The sequence below is a fragment of the Phaseolus vulgaris genome, chromosome 11 (assembly GCF_000499845.2).
Source record: "Phaseolus vulgaris cultivar G19833 chromosome 11, P. vulgaris v2.0, whole genome shotgun sequence".
NCBI classification, from domain to species: Eukaryota; Viridiplantae; Streptophyta; class Magnoliopsida; order Fabales; family Fabaceae; genus Phaseolus; species Phaseolus vulgaris.
Genome location: NC_023749.2, coordinates 29,455,784 through 29,474,469, shown reverse-complemented (window position 1 = coordinate 29,474,469; position 18,686 = coordinate 29,455,784). Strand labels below are relative to the sequence as shown.

Below are 18,686 nucleotides of genomic sequence, written 5' to 3'. Positions count from 1 at the left end.
TTTAGACTATGGTGATATTTTTTCTCCAGTGGCAAAGATGGTTTCTGTTCGCTTATTCATAGCCATGGTTGCTCTTCAATAATGGCCTCTTTATCAATTGAATGTCAAAAATGCCTTTCTTAACAGGGATTTGCAAGAAGAAATTTATATGGAGCAACCTCCCAGTTTTGTTTCTCAGGGGGAGTTTTCTGGATTGGTATGTTGTCTTCGCAAATCCTTATATGGCCTCAAGCAGTATCTTAGGGCTTGGTTTGGAAAATTTAGCAATGCTTGGTTTGGAAAATTTAGCAATGTTGTTCAACAATTTGGTATGACTCGCAGTGAAGCAGATCATTCAGTTTTTTATCTTCACTCAAGTGCGGGCACTACAAGAAAAAATAGTTTTAGTGATATGATCATTCGTCACTAAAACTTATAAATATCTCACTATTAATATCTTGTGACAATAATTACATTGTCACTAGTGCTCTTGTCATTATTATACTTGTGACAATAATTTTAAATTTCACTAAAACTAAACTATATTGTGACAATAATACTTATCACTAATAATTTAATGTAATAATGACAACAATAAAATATCACAAGTATATAAGACAATAGTGATAAATTAATTGTCACTATAATTTTTTTGTAATAGTGACAATAACAAGTTATCACAAATGTATAAGACATTTATTAAATTAGATGTCAGTATTATTAATTTATAATTAATAATTAATATCATTTTAATGTCAATTTTTATGTGCTAATTATTTATTAATTGATTTTAATTATTAATTATTATTAATTGATTTTAATTTATTAATATTTTATTAATTGATTTTAATTATTAATATTTTATTAATTAATTTTAATTTATTAATTGATTTTAATTATTAATATAACTTAATGGAATATTTGAATTGTTAATAGAGGAGGAGATTAAACGAAAATAAAGATTTCATCAAAGAGTGGAAGTAAGTATTGAAAGTAAGCAATAAATATATGTTGAGTATGGGACAACTGGCAGAAAAGGGTTACGTGATGCACATAGTTGAAAATCAATTCGGAGCAAACCCGACCTGCGAACCCCCCCAGGTCGAAGGAGACCCGAAATCCCTATTGCTGGATGTTACCAGCGGAAAGCATTTTAGGCTCAAATCTAAACCACTACTCATTACACACAATAAGGAATATCACGAGTGGTAAACTCAGAGGTTTCTTCTAAAAGGGGACTAGGAGCCCAGGGATATAGGAAAACCCCATTTCCACCCTTTTCTCTTTGTCTCTTCCACTTCCACTTTCTCTCCCATGTGGAGGTTCCTAAAGTGTCTTTGAATTAATTTTCTCCTGTTCTAAAAGTGGTTCAGAAAATGAATAAATCGAAGATACGATATTTCAACTAACAAATTAATCTCAAGAAAATGTACTTATTGTAAGTCAAAAGTGATATTGACAACACTTGTAATTAGAACATTACATATCCCAAACACTTCTCCCCCCCTTGTCGCTTTGATTCGTCCCTCCCCTTCAACTACTCAACCAAATATCTTGTCCCTTATTTCATGTGTCTTAATCCAATTTCACTATCAATAGTTATGATCTTTTTTTGTTGCCTGATTTCACAAGAACTCAAGAAGTGCTTGGTTGGACATGGATGAGTCCTCTGTTGGATCATCTTCTTCAGATCTCAAGATGAGATGTCTTACAATTTGGATTATTGTGGAATACTTCTATTTCTGCTTTTCCATTTAATTACTTTAAAGATTTGAATGAAATAGTTCAACAATGTGTTAAGATATTGAAATTTTGTATCGGAGTTTTAAATTTCAAATATAAACCAGTTATAGCAATGTTCAGTAGAGTTATAACTAGATTTTAAAGATATCACATAAGTAAAATTATATATACATGAACGAAAATGGGTATAAGTTACTTAAAGTTGGATTACTAACTTTATTATAGGAGAAACATAAATTTTCAAAATACATGTTGATGAATAAAAAGATGAACTTATGCAGTTTAGATAAATCCTTAAAGTAATTTTTTTTATCTTTGTCTCTATAGTTAACTTTTACTGTTAACGTTCACATGTCATATTAGTATAAACAAAATAACAGTCATTTTTTCCAAATTTTAACATTTTAAATGCGTCAATTTAATTATTCTCGGTAAAAAAACCAAAACTTTTTCTTTGTGATGATGTTCTTGCATACTGAGAAAAATAAAATATAGCAAATAAGAAACAAAATTGCATAGAGAGCAAAGGGACACAAATAACTGAATTCATTTAATTTCAATCTCAATGACTTGTTGAACGAAAAAATTTCAACTTAAATAATAATAATAACAAAAATAAAACAAAGATGTAAAAATTTCTAAAAAAACAAATAACTGTTAGGTTTGATGGCTACAACAAGAGGGGGGGGTGAATTGTTTTCAAATTGTTTTCGCAAATACTTGGCATAGAATAAAACTTTTCCAATCAACCCAGAAAAGCAATTCAGAAAGCTAATCAAAATGCCAAACAGAAAGAACAACAAAATTATAATTGGTTAAAATAGCAGTTCAACCGATTGTTTATGACAACGAAAAATACAAACAGATATTGAGAGAAGGGATAGAGAGAATTACACATAGAGATTATACTAGTTCACTCTATCACAGAGCTACATCCAGTCCTCATTCAAACCACTGAGTTTTCACTATGCAATCAATCATAGATTACACAAACACCACACACAAGAAAGTGACTTTGAATCCCACAACAACCACCTCAAGCCAGAATCCCACTGACTTTACAGGATTTTACACAGTTATACTGAAATGTATATGAACAATTACAAGAACTTGAACAGGATTAGAAAACACCTGGTAAAACACAAAACTAGCACCCTATTGATCAGTTCTTTTAAAGACATCAAAGCACAAGGCACTCTTGCTAAAAAACTTGGTTGAAACCTTTTCACAAATAGTTCCGAAATCTCTCAAATCAATCTCAGCTCAGAGTATCAAAGGTTTCTGTTTCATCAATCCTTTAACGTTTGAATCAAAAACATATTTATAAACCTTGAAATGCTAATGTTAGAGCAAATCTAAACAATCAAATAAGTTAAAACAGATTTTCAAAAAGTTGTTACAAGCACACATTTAATCAGTTAAAACCACGAATTAACCGGTTGAATGCTCTTGTCACTGCTTCAGGCTTCAGGCTTCAGGCCCTAAAACCTAAACCTAAAACATCACACAGCTTCAGGCTTTACTTGGATTTGGCACATCAAAGCTTCCCTTCTTGAACAATAATAGGAGGCAATATTGCTCTTATGTATTGATACAACTTTCACCAACTAAATTTTGGGCTAGCAAATATTATCTGCAACAAAGAATGAAAGAATAATAACAAACTCTCAAATATCACAACCCTCCTTCCTCCACCAGCATCCTCCTCCACTTCTGAAAACCCTCGTGCCTCCCCAAAAATTCCCTCAACACTCCTCCACTTCTGTCGTAAAGCGTCTTATGCGGCTGCAAAACGCAGTTCACTCTACCCGAAGATGCGACAGTACCGTGAGTACCGTGAAAGATTGAAGAATCTAGGATGAAAAGAAAGGAAAATGTGATAGTGCCTTGAGTGTCTTTTATCAACATGAAGCAAAAAAAAAAAAGTCCTAAGAAAGCAATTAAGTCTGGACTTACCAGAAATCATGAAAACAAAAAAGAAGTGAGAATAGGATCCTCTTCTTGCAACTTCAGAGAGATATCACGAAAATAACTGTTTCAATCTTAAGTATCAAGGAAATAGCTACTGCTTCAATTTTAGATATCCACAAATATAAGTCTTTGAGTAATATTGAGAATAAGTTTAATTCTAGGGTTACATATGTGATGGATCTATCTAAATATCCCAAAATAACATCATTTTGTTTAATTTTATTTAAAAAAACATGCATTTCTTTATAATTTAATTTTAAAAAAATTAATTATCTCATTATAAATCATGTTAAATGTTACTCAAATTTTTATAACTTTTTATTTTAATAAATAAGGTTACTTTTTTTTTATATTTTTTTAATAAAGTAATACTTAATTTTCTTATTTTATTTAAAAATAGGTGTTGATTATATATTAAATTAAATATAATTATATTCATATTTTAGTATTTATTTATTTAAATATATTATTTTTTCCATAATAAAGTAATAATTATAATTAAATAGTTGTATATTATATATTATGATGTTAATGACAAACTTTAGTATATAGTTTTGTAAAACAATATTAATAATTTGTTAAACCTAATTTCAAAGAGAATAATTGTATTTTTCTTATAATAAGTCTAAATACTAACTTCTTATCTGAATTTGAGGTATTTAGAGATATATTATTTCCTTACAATTCGAACAACTCAGATATGTACAATATACATTATAACTGATTGAAGTATCATTTTCAAACTTATCTTTGAATATTTTAACCTATAAAAAAAACCTACAAATAGAGATTGATTCCTTATTCTCTATATTTATTCATTTATATATAATAACAAACTTTGTACTTAATCAATGATATTTTATAATTATATATAATCATATTATCTTGTTAATAACAAATTAATAAATATAATCATATTATATAGCATGACTTTAATAACAAACTTTATAACATGTTTTTCTAAACAAATTAATAATATAAAATATATTAAAGAAAAGGATAAATTTTATTTTTAGAAAGAGATAAAATTTAATAAATAGTATAATTCTATATTATTTATAAAGTATGAAGAAAAAGAAGAATATAATCAAATAAAAAGAGTGTTAAATTGAAAAGAAAAGATAAAAAAAATTATTCATCGATGAATTATTTATTTTTAATAATTTATTCTATAATTTCATGAATTCTTTTTATATTTTTCATTTTCACTTTAATACATTAGTTGTATAATTACTCAAATTGTTAATGTATCGGTCAGTACTGAACGAGTTAGTCACTCCGGTTCTCGGTGACTAACCAACCGTGTCAAATCACATTTAAAGCATTGTGAATGACAACAATGACAGTTATGAAAGCTCATCACAAGTTATCACTATGCTCCACCAAATGCGGGTGAGACGTCGATAAATCAGGTAACACTGATTTAGTAAAAGATATTGTTTCACACAAGATTTTATCCAAATATACCAGTATATCAACATACCTCCTTATGAATTAGTGAATCATACTAGAAATCAATTAATTTGATAGATTCGACCCATTACAACATAGACCCGTGAATAAATACTACAAATAAACTCACTACAGAAGTGTAAGGTAACTCAGGTTTTACTATACACTCTTTACACACGGTCTTGAAAGGTATGAGATTAGATAAATGTTGGAAGTAAATTGTTGATTTAGATAATTTTCTAACACAAATTTTGTTATTAATTATGTTTATTCTTATGAATCATATCTATTTATTTATTTTCATCTATCTATCCATATAACTATTATTTACTTATATAAATAGTATATGAATAAGATATAGAAAGAGAGAAAGAGAAAGAAAAAGAAAGAAAGAATAGTTAGGTGGTTAAAATTTTATATGCTGAATTAAATTTGAAGTAAACATATTATTAACTAATATTATAATAAAATGTATTAAGATATGAATAAATAAATAATGTATTAAAATAAGTATTGTAATTGTAAAGCGACACAATGAAAGTAAAGTTATTTCTTAAATAAAAGATGATTTTCAAATTTCAAGTAGAAAAAAAAATATTTTTTAACAATTACCAGTGATATAATAATAATAATAATTAATATTATATAATCCTTATTACTTTATAAGCATTCAAAAAAAATATTAATTATATTCTTATCTAAAGAAAAATAAATTTATGATTTGATATTTTATATTAAAGAATAATTATTTGTGACATGCATATTTTTTTTCATTTTTAATAAAACAATTATGACAAATTAAAGATAGTTGCAACTAATATATAAATACTGACAAATTAAAATTTACTCATAACTAATATACAAATAGTGACAAATTATATATATATATATATATATATCAATATTAATTACATTATTACAAAATACAAATAATGTTTACTTCTATAAAGGAAGATCATAAATTAAAATATAAAATAATATAAATTTAATAATTTATATTATTTTATGACATGCATATTTTGTCATTTTTAATAAAACAATTGTGACAAATTAAAGATAGTTGCAACTAATATAGAAATAGTGACAAATTAAAATACACTCATAATTAATATACAAATAGTGACAAATTTTATATATCACTATTAATTACATTATCACAAAATAAAAATAATGTTTACTTCTAAAAAGGAAGATCACAAATTAAAATATAAAATTATATAAATTTAATAATTTTTTTGTCACTTATATAAATACGTACATGTCTAAATTTGCTATTATACACGTAAGAATGAAATTATAAAGTGGTGTATTACATTCTTACCTCATTAAAGAGTCTGGAGTTTAATGTGAAGTTGAACACTTATTTTTTACTACTAATATAAATATATCTAATTGTAATTTTGTTTTATTAAATATATAAAAAAAACATTTATGACATATTTTAACAAACTAATAAATAATTTTTAATTTATAAATATTTAATAACTTTTTTATTAACTATATTTTTATTTTAAAAATAATAATTTAATTATATATTTTTTAGTAATTATTTATTATATGTGTTATTAATTTTTTAATATATTTATTGTGGTATTTTTTTTAGTTTTGTCACTATAATAAACAATATTAGTGACAAGGATAAAAATAGTCACAAATAATGTATTATTAGTGACAAGGAAAACAATAGTCACAAATAATATATTAATAGTGTCAAATTTTATATTTATCATTAACCTTTTGTCACTAAAACTAATCTTTCTTGTAGTGTGGGTGTATCTATCTTGTAGTATATGTTAATGACATTATTCTTGCAGGTAGTGATCACCATGACATCTCACAAGTAAAACAACACCTTTGTCAACATTTTCAGACCAAAGATATTGACAAACTCAGATATTTCTTGGGGATTGAGGTAGCACAATCCAATACTGGTATTGTTATCTCTCAAAGAAAATATGGATTGGATATTTTGGAGGAAATTGGGTTGATGAATTCAAAATCTGTTGATACTCCCATGGATCCCAATGTCAAGCTTCTACCCAATCAGGGGGAGCCTTTTTCAGATCCTGAGAAGTTCATGAGATTAGTTGGAAAATTGAACTATCTCACTGTTACTCATTCTAATATTTTCTTTGTAGTTAGTGTGGTAAGTCAATTTCTTAATTCTCCATGTGAAGATCATTGGAATGCAGTGAGATCTAGTGCAAAAGCAAAATATAGAGCTATGGCCTCGACTACTAGTGAGCTTATTTGGCTTAAACAATTACTTAAAGAATTGCAATTTGGAGAGGTCACTCAAATGAAACTTATATGTGATAATCAGATTGCTCTTCATATCAGCTCAAATCCAGTTTTTCATGAAAGAACCAAACATATTGAGATTGATTGCCATTTCGTTCGAGAAAAGATTATATTGGGAGATATCAAGACTGAGTTTGTTAATTCAAATAATCAATTAGCAGATATTTTTAGTAAACCCTTACGAGGACCTATGATTGATTATATTTTTAACAAGCTGAGTACATATGATCTATATGCACTAGCTTGAGAGAGAGTGTTAGATATTATTAAATATTATTAGATATTATAGATATTATTAGATATTTTATATTTTATGTAATGGGCTTAACCCATATTTTTCTTTTTCTATATAAACAAAACCCTATGTGTTCAATATACACAAGGGATTTACCTACTCTTTCTTGTACTTTAATATAAACAAAATTAAAAAAAAAGTTAGTCCATTAATATTTTTTTTAACACAACAAACCAAGACTTCAGTGTCTCTTGCCAAAACCAATAGCAAACCGGACTAAAATAAATGGGGGATAACGTGGTTTTTTTTACTCCTAGTGTTAATGATGTTTCAAAGAGACCTCCTAGTAGAAACTAGGGTAGATACTTCTAAACTTTTCCTTGGGAGTGGAGACTAATACGCCATTACTTGATTACGTTTTAATTATTTTCAATTTTGATCAAAATTATTAACACAAGCAAGCAACCCACTGTTGTTGAAATGTTTTATCTGAATATCACGCCAACAATATATAAGCACGGTACACAGAAATTGACTCTAATGCTAAAATGGCTAATGCAAGTGCTTAATGGGTCCTACATAAACGTGTGTTTCATTAACTGATTACAACATAAAAAAAAAAGTAAGCAATTTGCTTATACATGCAACTAAGCTTATTGAAAGTCATTTGCTCCAATAGCAAATCTTGCTTAACTTAAAATAACTTCCATAAATACTCTCCAATATAAAGTTATAATTCAACACTTAATGATGTAATAGTGGATGAAAATTACATATATTAAAATTTTGAGAAACATTTTCTCTAGTTTTGGTTAAATCATAATATAGAACATTTTATAGGGTTAGATGTTCTGAATTATAACACAAAATTTGTTTTAGTTTATAATATAAAATTTAGACCTACTGAGTACTTATAGAAAACTATTTAAATTAGTTCTTACCAATTCTTTTTTTTTTAAGTAACAAATAAAATTTCAATAATGAGTAACCATGAAGTATTATAACACCCTAATTCACATTGTAAATTCGTTTGTTAAGTAAAAAAATATGGTAAGAACTCATTTCAATAGTTTCTTACTATAAGTATATAAGAGGTCTAAAATTTGAACTAAAGATAAAAACCAATTTCGCATGAGAGTAGATAGACGAAAAATATATTTAACCTAAATTTATAGGCATTATTATATTTTATACCTTTTTTCTTTTTCACATTCGCCTATATAGTTTATATAGTTTGCTTGTATGATTTTTCATGTTAAGACTCTTAAACAGAGTACATGATTATATTTATGTTTGTGTATTTCAATTCTAAAAAGTCGATTCTAAATATTTTGCCAATTTCCAGGTTAAAACAATAATTAATATACGGAGATCGTGTCTGACGATGAAGAGGACACTATGGAGGGCCCTGTCTTCAAAAGACGTAAGGCGGCAATAACAACCACCTCCCACTTTTCTTCAGCTAGGCGCCCTGCTTCGTTCAAGGATCATCCACCAAGCGCTTCATCCCCCCCAAGGCCTCCTTGTGCTCGAGGGCGGTGGTGAGAGCTTCCCTGAACCGGCTCTTACTCTTGAGCTTTCTCTGGTCCTTTAACAAATCCTCAAGGGCTTCCAAAAAGGGTCCACAGAAGGTTTGAACGAAGCTGCCGTGCGGGAGAGCCTGGCTGTCAGCCTTGGGGAGTTTTTTGCTCGACCTGATGCCTTTTCCCAAGAGGCTGAGGCGAGGGCAAAGGAAGAACTGGCCTTGGCTGAGGCGAAGGCAAAGGAAGAACTGGCCTTGGCGAAGGAGCAACTGGCTCTGCAGACCCGTGCTTCCTCCAATCGTGAAACTGCGCTGCAGCTAGAAATGAACGCCCTTCGCTAGGCTGAACTGGATGCCAACAAGAAACTCTTCGATAAGGGTCAAGAGTACGCCACCCTGCTGGCCAAGGTCGTGCCACTACGCACTCAGGTGGTGGAACTCCAAGAAGAAGCTGAGGCCAACAAAGCTAAGATGGCCAGACTCGAAGAGCGGGCCACCGACCGAGAGGTGCAACTGGGCAAGGTGGAGGCTGAGCTCACCGCACAAGTTGAAGCCTTCGAGAGGGCCAAGGCAGAAATCATTGACGACACTGCTGATGCCTACGCAGCGGGGTTCGAGGATGCCCTTGCTCAGGTTGTTTACAAGCACCCTGATATGGACGTCTCCCCCTTTGCGATGTCAAACCACGTCGTGGATGGGCAGATCGTGCCTAGGCACCCTCAATAGGAGCTTGTGTAACTTATCTTGGAACAATGCCCCTTGCAAAACTTGTAATTTAATATAACTTGCACTTTTCTTTACTTGCCTTATTTATCTTCGTTTGTCAATAACTGCGTCTTTAACTTGTCGCTCTTACCAGCAGCGATTCAATGCTAACATCTTTAACATACGACGTACGACGTCCTTGACAAACTTTAAAACTTTAAACTCTAGGTAGCACGCTTTCTCGCCCTCTGCCTTAATTGCTTAGCAACCCGTGATGGAGGTGGGCATGCGTGAACCTTTAATTGGCCTTGCCTTAACTCTTGTTTAGACAAGGGAAACTCCTTTGCTGATCCTTACCTATGCTTTGTGGTTAGGGAGGATACACCAACTAGCCTCGTCTTTGCCCCCAAGGCAGTAGAGGACTTTAACTGGGAATCCTTTTGCTGAGCCTTGGTGTTCGCGTTTGAGAGGGGGCATCCTACGCGGGAGCTGCCCCTCCCTCTCAAGGTTTCTAGCCTCAAGGTGCGTTATTGGCCTCGTCTTTGGTCAAAGGCAAAGGAGGACTTAACTGCTCGAACCTTGTTGTTCGTACTTGGCGTCCACTCTCGAGGGGAAGGCGTCCTAAGCGGAAGTTGCCACTCCCTTTCGAGGTGTCTAAACACCAAAACGACAAGTTCGCCATTGGTTGGACCCTGTTGTTCGCACTTGGCGCCCACGCTCGAGGGGGAGGCGTCCTAAGCGGAAGCTGCCACTCCCTCTCGAGGTGTCTAAACACCAAGACGACTGGTTTGTCGCTGGTCGAACCCTGCTGTTCGTACTTGGCACCCACGCACGAGGGGGAGGCGTCCTAAGCGGAAGCTGCCACTCCCTCTCGAGGTGTCTAAACACCAAGACGACAGGTTCGCCCTTGCATTGTACAAAAAATTCAAGAATATGTATACTTCAATCGTAATTTTATTGGGTGACCTCGTTAAAAAACCCTTAAAAGGGAAAAAGAGCGTCCCCTTAAACTGTGTACAATGCTAGAGTTCAACTGAAATAAAACTTGAGATTGGCCGTATTCTAGGTACGAGGAATTGCGCCTCCTTCCAAAGTCTCAAGCCTGTACGCCCCGTTTCCCAGGACCTTCGTCACCCTGAAAGGGGCAGTCCATTTGGTGGATAGCTTGTTCTCTAGCTGATACAGGTGAGCCTTCCGCATTACCAGGTCAGCAACCTGGAACTGTCTAAGCCTTAGCTTGGAACTGTGCTTGTGCTCCACCCTTCTCTTTAATGCTTCAACTTTGATCCTCGCCTCCTCCCTGACCTTATCCAGCAGATCCAAGTTCACCTTTCTCTCTTCGTTAGACTCCTCAGCCACGAAACTCTGAAAACGTGGTGAGCTCTCCTGAATCTCTACCGGAATCATTGCGTCAGACCCGTACACCAAGTTGGAGGGTATCTCTCTGGTGGTGGACTGAGGCGTGGTGTGGTAAGCCCACACTATCCTAGGAACCTCCTCTGCCCAGGTTCCTTTAGCCTTCTCGAGTCTTCTCTTCAGACCCTTGAGTAGGACTCTTTTGGCAGACTCAACCTGCCCATTTCTTTTGGGGTGCTCAACCGATAAGAACACTTGCTTTATCCCAACCTCTGCGCATAGCTTGCCCAGTTGCTGGCTCGCAAACTGCGTGCCATGGTCGAAAACTAAACGCCTCGGCACGCCAAAATGACACACTATATTCCTCCATACGAAGTGTTGGATCTTATGAGCTGTGATCTGCGCTACTGGCTCAGCCTTTATCCACTTCGTGAAGTACTCTATGGCCACTACAAGGTACTTCATCTGCCTTACCGCCAAAGGAAAGGGCCCCAGAATGTCGATTCCCCACGTGTTAAACGGCCACGGGCTGTAAATCGACCTTAGCTACTCTGGCGGCGCCTTGTGCCAGTCGACGTGCTGTTGACACTGTTTGCACCGTTGGGCGTGCCTCGTGCAATCTTCTCTCATTGTCGGCCAGTAATAACCTGCACGGACGACCTTCAACGCCAAGGACCGCCCTCACATATGGCTACCACAAATCCCCTCGTGGGGTTCTGCCATTATTCGTGTACACTGGTCTCCGCTCACACACACCAAAATCGAGTGGGTGAACCCATGTCTGAACAACTCCCCGTCGACGATGGTGTATTTGGCAGAGTTCCTCTTTATCTTCTTGGCTTCCACAGACTCCAACGGAAGTATTCAATCGGCTAGATAGTGCCTGTAGGGTGTCATCCATGTGTCCCCTTTCTCAACTATGCATATCTGCATTGGCTCCCCCTCCACAACCGGGAAGCGCTTACACTGGGCGTTCTCCGCGTCTCCTGAGTCACAAACTTATGACTCCTCGCCCCTCCTCTAGCAATACTGACCTGGTGAACGCCTACCATGTTATCAGCAACAAACGTTCGCGGTGCATTAAGATTTTCTTGTATGACTATCCTCTGCCTTCCCCCTTGCCCGAACTGGCAAGCTTGGCTAGCAAGTCAGCTCGGGCATGTTGCTCCCTAGGGACGTGCACCAGCTCAAACACTGCGAACGAGCCCTTCAGAATCTGGACGTACCCCAAGTACGCGACCATCTGTGGATCTTTGGCTTGATATTCCCCAGTCACCTGACCTTTGACCAAAAGGGAATTGCTCTTTGCCAACAAACTTCGCGCCCCCATCTCTTTAATTAAGAGCATCCCGGTTATGAGGGCTTCATACTCTGCCTGGTTATTGCTGGCCTTGAAAGCGAACATTAGGGCCTGCTCAATCAACAACCCGTTTGATCCTTCCAAGATCACGCCAGCTCCACTCCCTTGCTGATTGGAGGACCCATCCATGGAGAGTACCCATCTGAAGCTAGCTTCCTCCTCTTGCTGTGCGTCCACCGAGGAGAGCTCTACCAAAAAGTCCGCAAATACCTGGCCTTTGATGGGGCCTTGGGACTCATACTGGACATCGAACTCCGACAGTTCCACTGCCCAACACACCATCCTTCCTACTACGTCCGACTTCTGCAGCACCTTCCGGATAGGTAAGTCCGTCATCACAACCAATGTGAAACTATGAAAGTAATGGCGAAGCCTCCTAGCCGAGAACACCATGACCAGGTGATGTGAATGCAACAACAAGAATACATGATTCTTTGACATTCTTAGGAGCAACTTGAGTTGGTCATGAAATGAAACTTTACTTAGAATTGGATCAATGTTCTAATTCAAGAACTCACCAAGACTTTGCACCAAACCAAACCTCATATGGAAGTCCATATATTGTCAAATGGAATCAACAACAAAGAATGAAGAACAAAATTAAAACAACCGAACAGAATTGAAAGGAAAAGCTACTGCATCGAACAGAAATGAAAACAAAGCTGGAAAACACAAATACAATTGGTGGAAACGATGAAGAACACTAAAACAAACCAAAATTACCGATTGAAATTGAAGAACAAGATGAAGGAAGATGACTTATGTGATTGAAGCAAGGATTGGGAATGGACACGCCACTTGGATGATGAATGTTCCAAGATAAGTGCAAATTTGCCGCCACTTGAATGCTCTTAATGTATCACAAGATAAGACAAGGAAAAGGAGAACTAGTCTCACAATCACTCACAAATGGAGCATAGTAACTTTACTCTATTTTTCCAATCTGAATTGTGAAGGACCTAAGCCCTCCTTTTATAGGAGCAAGGGCTGGTCATTTACATAGCTTATTCCCTAAGCTACCCAAAAAGCTCCTAAGATCACACCCCCCTTACTAAGCTCACTCCCCAAGCTTCTAGAATTTTCTAAACTAAAGCCTAAAGATGCTTTTACAAAAGAGGTGTCTAATGTTTCCCTCTAAGCACCTTTCTAAACAATATTCTATATTATTTACAATTTAAAAGAAACTATAAAGAGAGATATTTAATTGAAGCCCATTCTTGAAAGCTTGTAGACTTCTTTGGCGTTAGGCTTGATCCTCTCTTTTTTTTATGTCTTCTTTTAATTTTGAGAAGACTAGAAGGAAGAACTTCAAATGTGAAGGTGAATGACCTCTTCCTTCATTAATAAAAGCCTCCTTTATTTGATTCTCATCATACTCCTCGAGTTGGAGAGAATTCGTCCACGAATTCTGAATCCCTACATAGAACAAAGTCAGTTTATTGTGACAATTAAAAGGGGAAGAAAAAGGCAAACATGACTTAGCTTTTGTAAACAATGGGATTGCAGAAAAGGAGGTTCTAGAAATTGACCAAGTTGGAAAAATTTGTTTGGGAATGATGATATCTTTTGGAAAAAGGCCGCTTAAATGGTGACAACCATTAGGAGGTATGAAAAAATCATTCCAAACATTTTTTAACCAAGATGGTGGTGAAGTAAGAACCTTTGGTAATGACAAAGATAAGGAAGGAAAATACCTAGGATGTGGAAGGATAAGACCCATGTCAATTTGGCCTTCTTTGTCTTTTTCATTTTCACGTGTGGTAGGTGGGTGAATTAGGTCTTGTTTTACCTTGTTTATCATTAAGGTTTGCTTTTGTGGACAATGAAGAGCTATGTGCCCAAAACCTAAACATTTAAAACATTTGGTTTTTAAAGTTTTGGTGGATGACTTAGGGGTAGAAGGATTTTGGGTAGAAACTTTTTGGGAAGAAGTGGTTTCTTTGCAAAAATTTGAAGGAGAATTTTGAGTAGAAACTTTGGTTGCATCCTTCCTAGAAGAGTTGTAGAAACTATCATCATGAGTATTTTTGAAAGTTGTTTTCAAAAGGTGTGATTCTACCTTGATGGCTAAGTGAAACACTTTCTTTAAAGAAGTATACTCATGTAGTTTTACCAAATCTTTAATTTCTCTTCTTAAACCACTTACAAACCATTTTATCTTTGATTCGTCATTAACATGCAAATTCATTTTAATCAAAGATGTTTCAAATTCTTGAAAATATTCATCTACCATCCTATGTCCTTGATGAAGCCTTTGGAACTTCAACAAGTGTTCCTTCCTATAAGGAGGAACAAACCGCGCGCGCATACACTCTTTCAAATCATTCCAAGAAACCACGGGAGGTCTCTTATGATATCCAATGTCCATTACAATGCTATGCCACCATTTCTTGGCAAAATCTAAAAATTCTAAAGAGGCTATTTTCACCTTTTGGTCTTCATAGACCCCATAGGCTTTGAAAATTTGTTCACATTTAGCCTCCCAATCTAAATACACATTAGGATCACTATTACCACTAAAGCTAGGTACTTTAACACTTTGAACAAAAGGCAATATCACATGTTGGCTTCTATCTTCACGTTTGTGTATTTTCCATTCTTCCTTTTTTTCAAAGCTCCCATAGGTGTTGAAACTCTTTAAAACCAGCCCATAATGATGTTGGCCGTGAGCATTGGAAAAATCTTTGGAAGAATGCCTAGGAGAATGATGTCTTTCATGATTGGAATGTGAAGATCTTTCGTACTTCAATTCAAGTTTTGACAATCTTTTCTCCATGCGTTGTACTTCCAAAATTCGAAGCCTTGTCTCCATTTGGCTCAACACCTCAAGATATTGTGCATTTGATTGTTTAACATGTTTTAAATCTTCAATGAGAGCTGCCTTTTGAGGTGAGCAAGGTTTACAAGAATACATGATTCTTTGACATTCTTAGGAGCAACTTGAGTTGGTCATCACCAGGGCTGCCTTCTCTAGGGCTTGATACCTCACCTCTGGCCCTTGTAATACTTTGCTCACGAAGTATATTGGTTTTTGTACCTGGTCCTGCTCTTGGATGAGCACCGAACTGATCGCCCGCTCCATTACAACAAAGTACAATCGGAGTAGAGCGCCCAACTGCGGCTTGCACAACACGGGAGGGGTGGCCATATATTCCTTTAACTTGAAAAATGCCTCCTCGCACTCTGTGGTCCACACAAACCGGGTATTCCTCCTCAAACACTGGAAGTAGGGGTGCCCCTTTTCTCCTCCAACTGACACAAATTTGGATAGGGCGGCCATCTGCCCTGTCAACTGCTGCACCTCCTTCACCGAGGCCGGGCTTCTCATGGCAAGGATTGTCGCACATTTCTCCGGGTTCGCCTCTATCCCACGCTCGGTGAGTAGAAAACCCAAGAACTTACCTGCCTCGATCCCGAACACGCACTTCTCAGGGTTTAGCTTCAACTGGTACTTAGCCATGGTCGCAAATAGCTCTTCCAGATCAGACACATGCTGACCCCTCGCCTGCAAGGTCACCACCATGTCATCCACGTAGGCCTGCACATTGCCCATCATGGGTGCAAGGACCCTATCCATCAGCCTCTCGTAGGTGGCGCCCGCATTCTTCAGCCCAAAGGGCATCACCGTGTAGCAGTAACAAGACAGCTCGGTCATGAATGTCGTCTTGCACTCGTCCCTAGGTGCATCTTAATCTGGTTGTACCCAGAGAAAGCGTCTAAGAAGTTAAGCATCTTGCATCCCAAGACACTGTCCACCAAGGCGTCGATGCTTGACAAGGGGTACGAGTCCTTCGGGCATGCCTTGTTGAGGTCGGTGAAGTCCACGCACATCCTCCACTTCCCGTTGGCCTTCTTCACCAAGACCACATTTGCCAACCATTCAGGGTATTGAATCTCCCTTATGTGGCCGACACTCATCAACTTCTTTGTTTCTTCTTTGATGACCTGCCGCGTCTCTTCATTAAACTTCCTTCTTCTCTAGCACATGGGCCTAACCTTGGGGTCCATGGTGAGGCGGTGACACAGGAAATCTGGGTCTATGCCTGGCATGTCCGAGGTGGACCATGCGAAAGCGTCCAGGTGCCGTGCTATCACCCCAGCAACTTGGTCTTGCTCTGCTTGGTCCAACGACTTACCAAGCTTGAACGTTCTACCCTCGATTTGCCTCTCGACCATATCCCCTGTTGGCTCGGGTCGCCCTTCCCAAGGGCTCTCTGCGCAGGAGACCACCACGCGGGCGTCACCGTCTCCGCTAGGTGGGCGTTCTATAACCATGAACACCCCCCTCTTGGCCTTGAGGTTGTTCTCATAGCACCAAGTACCTTATACTCTCCGTGCGGGATGCAACACCATCCGTAAAGGTGGTCCGCAGCTCCAAATGCCCCTGCGCCTCCACCTGGTCTCCCGCAAAGCCATATAGGCACCCTTCATAAGGCCTCAGCTGGTCGGGAGACAATTGCAGCTTGTTAAAGGTGGACCAAAACATCACATCCGTCGAGCTGCCCTAGTCCACTAACACTCGGTGCATCTTCCTCCCTGCGGTTACAACGGAAATCACCACAGGGTTGTTGTCATAGGGAATGACATCTTGAAGATCAGCCTTCGTGGAAGTAAGGTCGATGTCGAGCACGTCGTCCGCCATTTGCGCCTCTACTGACATCACCGATCGTGCGTACTTTTTGCGCTGAGAGGCGGTGCACCCTCCACCTGAGAAACCCCCCGAGATGGTGTGGATCTCCCCATGAACGGGCATCTCATGCCCTTGGTCCTCACCTGACGTTGCTGGGGTCTCAACCCTCTGTGGCTCCGCCAGGTAGTCGTTTAGGAACCCACTCTTCACCAGTTCGTCCAACTGGTGTCCCAACGCCAAGCAGTTGCATATAGGATGACCAAACACCTGGTTAAAGTCACACCAAGCCTCCTTGTGAGGTCCCAGCTTCTTGTCGGTCTTGGGCGGCATCTTCAACCTAACTGCTATGTTGGGCACAACTATCAAATCTTTCAATTCTACCACGAAGTTATGCCTCACAGGCTTACCTTCCCTTCCACGCCCCCTAGCCTGAGGCTTCCTAGGCTCGTAGGGCTGCTTCTTCGCGTGGGCCCTATTCTCTATTGTTGCTTCATGCACTCTCACGGGTTGCGCACGCGCCGGCGCTCGCGGGCGCGTGGGAACAACAAAGCATGCCCGAAGGACTCCTATCCTCTACCAAGCATCAACGCCTTGGTAGACAGTGCCTCGGGCTACAAGATGCTCAGCTTCCTGGATGCTTTTTCTGGGTACAACCAGATTAAGATGCATCCCAAGGACGAGTGCAAGACGACGTTCATGACAGAGCTGTCTTGCTACTGTTACACAGTGATACCCTTCGGGCTGAAGAACGCAGGCGCCACTTACCAGAGGCTGATGGACAGAGTGCTCGCGCCCACGATAGGGCAAAATGTGCAAGTTTATGTGGACGACATGGTGGTGACCTCACAGGTAAAAGATCAGCATGTGGCTGACTTAGAAGAGCAATTTACGACGATAGCTAAGTATAGACTGAAGCTGAACCCCGAGAAGTGCATGTTCGGGGTGGAGGCTAATAAATTCTTGGGTTTCTTACTCACTGAGCAGGGGATAGAGTCGGACCCTGAGAAATGCACTACAATCCTTGCGATGAGAAGCCTAATCTTAGTAAAGGAGGTGCAGCAGTTGACGGGGCGGATGACCGCTCTGTCCAGATTTGTATCGCCTGGAGGAGACAGGGGTCACCCTTACTTCCAGTGTCTGAGGAGGAACAACAGGTTCATCTGGACGAGGGAGTGCGAAGAGGCGTTCCTTAAGCTGAATGAGTACCTAGCCAGCCCCCATTGTTGTGCAAGCCACAGCTGGGTACTCCACTCCGCTTGTACTTCACTGTGATGGAGCATCAGTTCGGTCCTCGTGCAAGAGCAGGACCAAGTGCAGAAGCCTATATACTTTGTGAGCAAAGTTTTACAGGGGCTTGAGGTAAGATACCAGGCCCTAGAGAAGGAGACTCTGGCAATGGTTTTCTCGGGGAGGAGACTTCGCCATTATATCT

General features: G+C 37.7%; 1 protein-coding gene across 1 annotated transcript; it reads right to left on the bottom strand.

Moving 5' to 3' along the window:
- Positions 1 to 12,363: 12,363 nt before the first annotated feature.
- LOC137838858 (uncharacterized) lies at positions 12,364 to 16,800 on the bottom strand. Its single transcript, XM_068648075.1, has 4 exons — positions 16,621 to 16,800; positions 15,662 to 16,228; positions 15,053 to 15,505; positions 12,364 to 12,936 (listed from the first exon to the last, which is right to left on the bottom strand). Exons 1-4 carry the CDS (start codon positions 16,798 to 16,800, stop codon positions 12,364 to 12,366), a joined length of 1,773 nt encoding a protein of 590 aa, XP_068504176.1.
- Positions 16,801 to 18,686: the final 1,886 nt, after the last annotated feature.

Coding starts and splice junctions, on each gene's coding strand:
- LOC137838858 (XM_068648075.1), bottom strand. CDS start 16,800: ATGGTCGAGAGGCAAATCGAGGGTAGAACGTTCAAGCTTGGTAAGTCG. Junction 16,229..16,620: donor GCCTCACCATGGACCCCAAG/GTTAGGCCCATG, acceptor TTTGGGCTGAAG/AATGCGGGCGCCACCTACGA. Junction 12,937..15,052: donor GGGTCTATGAAGACCAAAAG/GTGAAAATAGCC, acceptor CCTATCCGGAAG/GTGCTGCAGAAGTCGGACGT.